The following is a 10,767-nucleotide window of genomic DNA, read 5'->3' on the forward strand; positions in this document are numbered from 1 at the left end:
ACCTCATTTTCGCCATTTTCTCTGTTACCCGGCCTTAATGGCTCACTCACTCAAGATTGTTTTCACTTTTTTAGGATGATGGAGCCGCTTGCGTGTTGACTTTCACTTCGCCGAAATTGATGGCTTTCGCGTAAGTTCTTCAACAAGATATTCTAAATATATCATCATCATTTCAGCCACAGGACGTCCACTGCTGAACATAGGCCTCCCCCAATGATTGCCAGATTGATTTTGTAGCGGCCTGCGTCCAACGCCTCCCTGCTAGGTACCTTTATGAGGTCGTGGGTCCACCTTGTGGTTGAACATCCTACGCTGTACTCGCCAGTACGGGTACTCCAGAACCTTGCTGCTCCATTGGCCGTCAGTTCTGTGGACAGATGACCTCACAAAGGTAGCAGGAAGGCGCTGGATTCATGCCACTATTAACCGATCAATTGTTAAATCATTGGATGTTCAGCAGTAGACGTCCTGTGGCTGAAACGATGATGATGACTTTAACTTTTTGTTTTGTCACCTGTCGTCCTCTTTGCATTGGATGGAAGACGAACCTTAGCTTCGAACTCCTGTTTTTTTTCCAATAAGTAACTGGTTGGGTTTTTATTCACGGTCAAGCTAGATCCTGGCTACACAGGAGATGCAGCGGTGGGAACGAGAAGTAGAAATAGTCCCGTATGAACAGGCTAATGTAAAAATCATTGGGGGAGGCCTATGTTTAGCAGTGGACGTCCTATGGCTGATGAAATGATGATACCTACAGTTCTTAATCTATAACCTTGTTCCAGCTACCTCCAAAACGTGCCAGTAACAGAGCGTCCCAAGCACGAATTCCAGCTATACGCCATGTCGGTGGTCGTCCAGCCCATCAAGAAGTTGGGAGGAGTAGACCCGCCGCTGGTGCGAGCACCGCCGGGAGTCAAACTGGTGCCCGCTACGAGCAAGGTATGGTTTAGTAACTACTATTCGTTGCGGGTCCAATGACAGTCTAACTTTCCCCCGGGACAAAGTTAACCTTCACTGATTGGGTTATTGGCGGTCAAGCTGTAGATCCTGGACACACAGGAGTTGCAGCGGTGGGAACGAGAGGTGGGAATAATCCCGTACTATTATTTACAGCTCACTATAAGCCTTATGAAGATGCTAAGGTTAAGAACTCACGGCGCGATTTTCACCCGCTCGCGGTGGTTGCGGGCCTGCAGTTTCTGTAGAATGTAGATATACTTATGTAAAAATGAATGTAACCAATCGCAGCCTTTGCGGATTTCGCCCACGCGCTCTACGATCGATTGGCGGGCGACCATTTTGTACCAGTGACTTAACTGCCCGTCTCGCAACCGCCCTGTCTTGCGATTATCACGCGCAACGTTTGTAATAATTTTACGAATCCCTTATCAAAAATTTGCAATCTGTCAGTAATAATTGAGGCTATCAGCGCAAAAGTGGTGTAACCCACAGTTTTTTAGGGTGGCTTACGTCACTTTTGCATTGAAAGATTACATTGTAACGAATGTATTTTACACTAAAAAACCGTACTAAAAAAACTGTGGGTTACATCAGTTTTGCGCTGATAGCCTCAATTATCGTCATAATTTCTCTGCTACTACAAAGCCCATCGTTCCCACAGGTGGGCATAGACGGCAGCAAGCGGCGCGCGTCCGAACGCGACCGCAAGCATCCGCCCGGCAGCGCGACCTGTCTCGACGCACAGCGCGCAGCTGAGAAACTGGATAAAGAGCAGAATAAGCTCAAAGGTATGTTTAATAGACTATTTAGTAATAATTGGCTAAAAGATTACGTACTTGGCGAAAAGATTACGTACTTGGCGAAAAGATTCTGAGCTTGGCCAAAAGATTCTGTACTTGGGTAAAAGATTCTATGTATACTTGGCTGAAAGGTATAACGCTGCTTGGTTTGAAAGTTCGGATCTTAGCTAAAAGATTTTTCGTTTGGCTGAAAGATTGAGCACTTGGCTAAAAGATACTGCGCTAGGTTAAAAGATTCTGCACTTGGCGAAAAGATTCTGAGCTTAGCTAAAAGATTATGCACTTGGCTGAAAGATTCTTGACTTGGCTAAAAGATTGTATGAAAGGTTCAGAATTTGACTAAAAGATGTTGCGCTTGGCTGAAAGATTCTGAGCTTGGTTGAAAAGTTCTGCACTTGGCTGAAAGGCTTAAGTTATAAGATTCGAATAAAGCGGCGCGCGTCTGAACGCGTTACGTGACCGCAAGCATCCGCCCGGCAGCGCGACCTGTCTCGACGCACAGCGCGCAGCTGAGAAACTGGATAAAGAGCAGAATAAGCTCAAAGGTATGTTTAAGGCCTCAGCCTCGATCTTAGCGGGCAGCGGGGCGGCGGCGGCGGCGGCTGCGGCGCGGGAGCGGCAGGATCTTATGCGTAAAATCAAATAGACCGGTTCTTGAAAACAGCGGCGCGGGAGCGGGCAACGAGCGGGCAGCGCACTCCTTCTTTTGCCCACAATAAATCGAGCGTTAGGAATAAATTTGAATCGAAATAAAATTGTCGCCGTTGTTCAGACATTTCGTTTGCGAATAAAAACAAATATCTCGACAACACAACCCCGAACACAACACTTCGCCGCTAAAGCGCCGCGCGAGCTGCCCGCTTGTTTCGAGAACGGGTCTGCGTTGCCCGCCCCGCTCCAGCGCCGCCGCCGCTCCCGCCCCGCTGCCCGCTAAGTTCGAGGCTGAGGCCTAATAGACTAATTTAGTAATAATTGGCTAAAAGATTACGTACTTGGCGAAAAGATTACGTACTTGGCGAAAAGATTCTGAGCTTGGCCAAAAGATTCTGTACTTGGGTAAAAGATTCTATGTATACTTGGCTGAAAGGTATAACGCTGCTTGGTTTGAAAGTTCGGATCTTGGCTAAAAGATTTTTCGTTTGGCTGAAAGATTGAGCACTTGGCTAAAAGATACTGCGCTAGGTTGAAAGATTCTGCACTTGGCGAAAAGATTCTGAGCTTGGTTAAAAGATGCAACACTTGGCTGAAAGGTATAGCGCTGCTTGGTTGATGTTTCTGCACTTGGTTGAAAGATTCTGAGCTTGATTTAAAAGATTCGGCACTTTGCTATTATTTTGTGCTTGGTTAAAAGATTCTACAGTTCGATATTGTTTTTTGCTTGACAGAAATTGCTGTTATTGTCAGAATTTCGAAATAAAGCACTTATTTCGAAATTCTATGAAGCCTCTTTTAATTTAACTTTTAATATCCAGAATTTTACTTTTAAATGTTTGACGAACGTCATCTATGACTTTTTTAATGTTCTATGAAAAATTTTAGCCTAAATTGAAAAATGTAATTTTAGCAATTTGATTATAATTCTCATAAACATGGCATCCACATCCAAAGATACAGGTTTGTTCAATACCAAATTTGTCTACGAATATTCGCATTGTTTTTTAAGCTCATGTCTAATATTGTGTTTTGTAAGGGAGTCCTTTCCCTCTAAAAAAAGCCTAGTTGTAAAATTATTGAAGTTCTTAGCAATTACACGAGACGGAGCTATGTTAAAAAAAAATTAGAGTAGAAGGGTGCATCATGCCCAGTGGGAAAAAAGGTAAAAACTCAGTAAAACTCATTTATTTCATTTAGGCTTTAAAAAAGCACTTTTACACGTCCCAGTATTAACCATACACTGCTTCAGGACAATAAATGGGCCAGTGCTGAGAAGAAGCAGCGCAAGAAACTCAGACACTATTGTCTTCCGAAAGGCCTCCGAATGCATAGAAATCTATGTTGTCTTTGGTCCAGGGCAACGCAACACGAGCGGCTGGCTGGTGCTCAACGACGGTACTCAGTTCCTGTCTGCTCAACACTCGATGGCCTGCCGAAAGTTCCCGTACGCGTCCCGTGGGAACCAGGTAAATCCTATACTAATATTACAAAGGCGAAAGTTTGGATGTCTGGATGTTTGTTACTCACACGCAAAAACTACTGAACGAATTTTGTTGAAACCTTACAGTATTATTGTTTACTAGCTTTTGCCCGCGGTTTCACCCGCGTGAAATTTAGTATGTCACAGATCGTCATAAATTATAGCCTATATGTTAATCTGGGTTATAAACAGTAATACTGTAAAGTTTCAACAAAATCCGTTCAGTAGTTTTTGCGTGAAAGAGTAACAAACATCCAGACATCCAGACATCCAGACATCCAAACATCATCATGACATCCAAACTTTCGCATTTATAATATTAGTAGGATAACCCAGATTAACATAATAGGCTATAATTTATGACGATATATTGTGACAAACTAAATTTCAATAAATAAATAAAACGTTGGGAAAAAGCGCCATCTATCGTCATTGGTTAAAATGTACAGCGCTGAACAAAAAATTTAGACGTTCATAAATAAATTATTCATGCCGTGAAACGCCATCTATCAACATCATTAGTAATTAAACGAGGTTCACGCGTACGAAGTCGCGGGCGGCCGCTAGTGAAGAATAATTTATTTAGATCATCAAAAAGATTACACTACGATCATCTCCACTTCACCTTCCTTCAATCACCTTATCAGTTTTTTTTATTTATAAAGAAAATTAAAGCTATTTTTCATCCTCCAAAGTAATTTTTCATCCCCCAAGGCTATTTTCCGTTCTCCAAATCAATTTTTCACTCTCCAATCCCAGTTATCATTTCCCCAAGGATGTATTTCATACCTAAGGAACTACCTACCTACCTACCTACTACCCTTTTTGTTGAGACCTACTACCCTTTTTGTTGAGACCTACTACCCTTTTTGTTGGAACTTATGTATCATTGCGAAGTGAATAAATGAATATGAATATGAATAATTTCCTCATTTATAGGCCATTTTCATCCTCCAAGGTCACTTTTCAATCATAAAAACGCATATTGAATCCTACAGTCACTTTTGTGCTCCAAGGCAATTCCCCACGGCTGGTTTTCATCTTCCAGGGCCACTTTTCATCCTCCGAGAACATTTTTCATCCGCATTTACTTACAATTTGAACTTTTCCAGGCGCTACCATGCGCTGTGATGGCGGTGGCGATGTCTCGCGTGGAGGACGTCTGCCGCTGGTGCTCGTCTACCCTCGACCAGATTCTGGAGAGCGGGGACCAGCTCTACCAGGACAGCTACTTGCATTACAAGCCTTCGTCCAAGATACTGTCCATACAACAGGTAATAAATCATTCCCATAAGTCTAAAAGTTCTGGTTCATATCCGGCTCGAAGGACCATGAAGCGCTTATCAACATCAGGGGGCATAGTGTAGGTAAGTTAACGTCAAACGCATTCGATGTCGACTGCGTATAAGTGACATTAAATGAATGACGGATTGTCCAGCGCCCCTAGCGGAAATTTTAAGAACTAAAATCTTCGTATTTTTTTTTGACGTGCTCGCTCAAGTGACTACGTTTGGTGTAAACTCACACTAAGCCCTCTGTACCGCGAGTTTTAGTCCTAACTTGAATATTCTATCAACTTCATTAGGCTTTACGTGACCCTAAAAATGTGTTTTCCGTTTCCCAGATCCTGCGCAAATTCTATACCCCAGGCAACTGCGTGTGCCGTGTGGTGGTATTCAAGGCGCGGCAACAAGGAGTCGTCGATATGGACTTGTTGACACAGGTACCTAAAGATGTCCACACAACATTAGGTCATTTAGGCTGGAAACGGAAAACGCAGCGTGGGACGTCCACCCAGAAGGTGGACCGACGACATCATAAAGGTAGCAGGAAGGCGCTGGACGCAGGCCGCTACCAACCGGGCAACATGGAAAGCATTGGGGAGGCCTATGTTCAGCAGTGGACGTCCTATGGCTGAGATGATGATGATGATGATTCACAATAACAGGTGCTTTTCGTATGGAGTTTTACAGATTTTTGACCATTATCAAACTTAGTGTCCGTGACTCTCACTCGGCATGGGGCACACTGAAAACCAGCGTTGTGGCCTCCCTCACCGGGGGCCACGGCATATGCTGAGTGGGGTCCCATTGCGATGGGCATCACTGCGACAGGGTGGCACTGCTTAGTTTACCTGCTCATTCATTGTATGTTTTATGTCACCTCTGTCTCATTTGCTTTTTTTTTCTATTTTACCTCTTTTGTCTTTTGTGATGTCCATGGCAATAAATGTTTCTTTCTTTCTTTCTTTCTTTCCAAAGTAAGATGGTGCAATTCAGCCTTATGCCCATATTCACAAACATTACTATGAGGTCTCGCAGTGCGCGTGGACGCACAGGGCGACACACGAACCAATCGCAGAGCTCTATTCAACGCTGTGCGTTCGATTTGCTGCTTCACTTAAGCAAGCATCGTTTGTGAATGCGGGCGTGCTTTCACTCCAGGAGTACGACCCTCTTTAGCAGAGGCAAATGAAAGATTTGGTCTACACTCCCCACGCTGACCAGACGACTTATGCCCGATTTCAGCATCAATCCCTAATTTTTAGGTGACCCCTATGAAAACAAAATTCCTTTTGTGTTACCTAATTTTTAAGTGAACCCTATGAAAACAAAATGCCTGTTATGTATTGCCTAATTTTTAAGGGACCCCTATGAAAACAAAATTCCTATTGTGTTACCTAATTTTTAAGTGAACCCTATGAAAACAAAATTCCTATTGTGTTACCTAATTTTTAAGTGAACCCTATGAAAACAAAATGCCTGTTATGTATTGCCTAATTTTTAAGTGAACCCTATGAAAACAAAATGCCTGTTATGTATTGCCTAATTTTTAAGTTTTTTTTAATATTGTGTTTTTATACGAGGTCTGTCTGCTTTTTGCTTTGGCGATCTGTCGACATATTCTCTCCTTTGTTTTTTTGTGAAGTTTCGTGATCAATAACCGATTGATTTGTGTTGACCCGTGCTAGTAATTGGACTGTTTGATTGCCTTTTTATTGACCTCCGCTCGATTACTGAACCATGCCTCTCAAAATAATTCTTATATTTACTTACAAACTTATCTATACATTGTTAACTGTTTAAGTGTTATTTAGTTTGAAGTTTAATTGTTATAGATTTAAGACCTTGTGTAAAGACACTTAATGTGCAATAAAAAATTGAATTTGAAATAAAACTAACTTAATATTATAATATTTACGATAACCAATTACCTGGATCATTGCTACCTAGTGCAATATTTATATTAAATTTTAATAACGTAGATAAGTGTTTCTTTAAAACGGAAAACAAAATATGCATTAAAAATAAATAGAAACCTATTATAAGTTTTTATTAACATTCAAGGATTTAAGAAAGTTATAGCCAGATCTTACAATAATTGTTTTTAAGCCACAAATATTCCTTAACTCTTTACTAATTAATTCAATAACATATTGTTTTAAATTATTAGTTCCGAATAAATTAAATACCTATTAAATAAGTAAAATTCGAAAGTAATTGTATGATTTTGTATTTCTCGCCCTAACTAGCTAAACTAATATCATGAGATTTACACTCATAATATCAACAATAATTGTAGAAAGGGCTACTTTTTTCTCGGGAAATTGCATAGTTACCTCGGAATGTGCGATAGCAATTTTGTGACCCGAGCGGGCAATCGCTAGTTCAAATTTTACACGAAGCCTCATATAATATTTTGTAGCGATTCTTAATTGGGTTTCAAATTGACTAAAATGCGACGTTGCCAAACGAGCGCTACGGATGCGGGTAATAAGCAATACTCAATCCTAAATGCTTTACATAGAGCTTGGTTTGCTAGGGCAAACATCTACAGTGGTGCGCCGACGCTGCTTAGACTCGAAACATGAATGAACGGGGGCGGAGCAAAATCGAGCGTGTGTGTGCAAACAATTTAGGCCCTTAAGGTGTCAAGGCGTTCGAGTCCCCGATAGTACTATCAATATACAAGCCCAAGAACTTTGTCGAATGTATTACGTCAAGTCGTTTACCACAATATGTTACATTGAGATTATCTGCATCGTTATCATGTTGTCTAAAATTCATAATTACAGTTTTATCTAAATTTATTCGAAGATTATTATTCCTCAGCCATTCATTAATAGATGTCAAGGTTTCATTTATGTCATTCTCTAAATATGTCCAATTATTATTACTCAAAAGAATAGTACTGTCATCTGCAAATAATGTCATGTTGTGTTTCGTTACGGAAGGTAAGTCGTTAATATATAATAAGAATAGTAAGGGGCCAAGCACACTACCTTGCGGCACACCGTGCTTTATATACCTAAGCTCTGACTGATATACAACTTCAGTTTTGGTTTTCGTGTTAATTCTCTCGACCCTCGTTGCTTGTTGTCGATCACTTAAATAAGACTTTATTAAGCCATGCATATTACCCCTAATACCATAACAATATAGCTTATTCAACAATATTTTGTGATCGACATAATCAAATGCTTTGGATAAGTGCTATGTTCAAAGCACAAATTCAAAATGAAGCTCAATACTGGTGAAATAATGGCACATGTATCTTTAACTGTAGACGTGATGATATCATCATAGCCAGCACTATTAGTATTTTTTAAAGATAATATAATATTTTGAATGTCAATAGGTATTGTAGGATTTAAGAAAATTGTATTAAAATTATGATTAACCTGGATATTATTTACATTGTAAATATTAATATCAGTCTTAACTTCGTCAACAAAATAATCATTAAATTCGTTAGCGATTTCTTGAGGGTCAGTAATAAGTTTGTCTTTTAGATTGATTTTATCTATGCTTTGTTTGGGGTATTTCGCTTTTACTTTTTTTATTACTTCCCAGGTCGCTTTGCACTTATTTAAAGAATTCTTTACATAGTAGTCATTCTGAGACTTTTGAGTCAGTTTTACTACAGATTTGTATCGCTTTGCATAGGTTTGGAAGGCTGTTTTATTTTTGATGTTCGGAGCGCGTCTATATTGCCAAAGTAGATCCCTTTTCCGTTTACTACAAATGCGGATACCACGACTTAGCCATTTTGGTCTCGTAGTAGTTTGAATCTTAATTTTTACTATGGGGAAGCATAAATCGTAAATTAGTTTGAAATCCTCGAGAAAGCTGTTAAATGCCACGTCGGGATCACTAGTACTAAAAGCATCAGAAAAACTGAGTTTACTCAAATGTTTGATAAAGCCTTTTCTATTTTCAATAGAAAAGTCGCGTTTATACACATACCAATATTTTAAGGAACAACTTTTTTTGATCGGACACTTGAGCAACTGTGCAGAATGATCGGATAAAGCAAGTTCAATTATCGTGCCTGTAGATCCTCTTATATTATGAGCCACATTATCGATACAGGATTTACTAGCTACACGAGTAGGTTGCTTAAATCTGGGGGCACGGCAGTGCCCCCGCCAAGTCGAGCGCGAAGCAAACACTGCCGTACCATCCTTTACTGAAACCATTTCGCCGCATTTTCAGGTCTCTATTTGAGAACCTTTGGATAAGACCAGAACGCAGAAATTTTCGTCATCTAGTAAGCTATAATCACATACTTAAAATCCAAAATTTCAAGTCTGTAGGTCATTTAGTTCCGAAGTTAAGCGAAAGCAAAGTTTCGCATTTATGACACTCACTCACTCACTGATGATCATCAAAATAGAAGTAGTACTTCCCATTAACTCAGAGAGCTGAAATTTGGTACAGGGTTAGGGTTTAATGGCCACATAAAGGGAAAACTATAAAAACTAGGAAAATCGAAGATCTGGAGTAACACCACATTCATAATCAATACTACTAGCGCCACACCGGCACCGTGGTGTTCGCCTGTACTGCTCACCGCTAGATGGCGCTAGCACTTTGAGCGTCGATTTTCTGCACCGCGGTGTCNCGTAAATTAGTTTGAAATCCTCGAGAAAGCTGTCAAATGCCACATCGGGATCACTAGCACTAAAAGCATCAGAGAAACTGAGTTTACTCAAATGTTTGATAAAGCCTTTTCTATTTTCAATAGAAAAGTCGCGTTTATACACATACCAATATTTTAGGGAGCAACTTTTTTTGATCGGACACTTGAGCAACTGTGCTGAATGATCGGATAAAGCAAGTTCGGTTATCTTGCCTGTAGATCCTCTTATATTATGAGCCATATTATCGATACAGGATTTACCAGCTACACGAGTAGGTTGCTTAAATTGAATTTTCAGATTATGACTCAAAATAAGATTCGAAAACTCATCAGTATACCTTGTCTGCTTTAAAATATCAATATTAAAATCTCCACATAATATTATTTTTTTGTTTTTTAATAGAAATTTTGATAACATTTCATCTAGTTGTTTGAAAAAGGTATTAAATGCGAGCTGAGTATTNTTGTGTGGTTGAATTTTCAGATTATGACTCAAAATAAGATTCGAAAACTCATCAGTATACCTTGTCTGCTTTAAAATATCAATATTAAAATCTCCACATAATATAATTTTTTTGTTTTTTAATAGAAATTTTGATAACATTACATCTAATTGTTTGAAAAAGATAGTATATGCGAGCTGAGTATTATGTGGTGGTCGGTATATACAGATAATACATATTTGATGATCTGTTAATTCAATTGCTGAGCATTCTATAAGATTTGCGATTGATAACTTAGCAATATCATCGAGTACTCTGTAAGCATGATTTTGTTTTACCAATATGCAGGACCCCCCATGCCTATTATTTCGATTAAAACATGAGGCCAGCTTGTAATTTATTAATGACATGTATTGGGTGTCTTCAATGGTCATATTATGTTCTGTAATACATAACACATCGATTAAGTTGTCCTCATTATTTACTAACTCATGCAATGATGCAGCTA

The 10,767-nt window shown here is 39.7% G+C and overlaps 1 protein-coding gene across 1 annotated transcript in view; it reads left to right on the forward strand.

The window, feature by feature from the left end:
- LOC114364603 (uncharacterized) overlaps positions 1-10,767 on the forward strand; it is a 67,246-nt gene that overhangs the window by 41,180 nt on the left and 15,299 nt on the right. Inside the window, exons 41-46 of the mRNA XM_028320814.1 lie at positions 75-130; positions 783-939; positions 1,622-1,748; positions 3,771-3,880; positions 5,007-5,168; positions 5,519-5,617. Of these exons, the coding sequence (XP_028176615.1) occupies positions 75-130; positions 783-939; positions 1,622-1,748; positions 3,771-3,880; positions 5,007-5,168; positions 5,519-5,617 (711 nt within the window). The remainder of the gene's footprint in view (positions 1-74; positions 131-782; positions 940-1,621; positions 1,749-3,770; positions 3,881-5,006; positions 5,169-5,518; positions 5,618-10,767) is intronic.

This window comes from Ostrinia furnacalis, unplaced genomic scaffold (genome assembly GCF_004193835.3).
Source record: "Ostrinia furnacalis isolate ACB-3 unplaced genomic scaffold, ASM419383v2 OfSCF7454, whole genome shotgun sequence".
NCBI classification, from domain to species: Eukaryota; Metazoa; Arthropoda; class Insecta; order Lepidoptera; family Crambidae; genus Ostrinia; species Ostrinia furnacalis.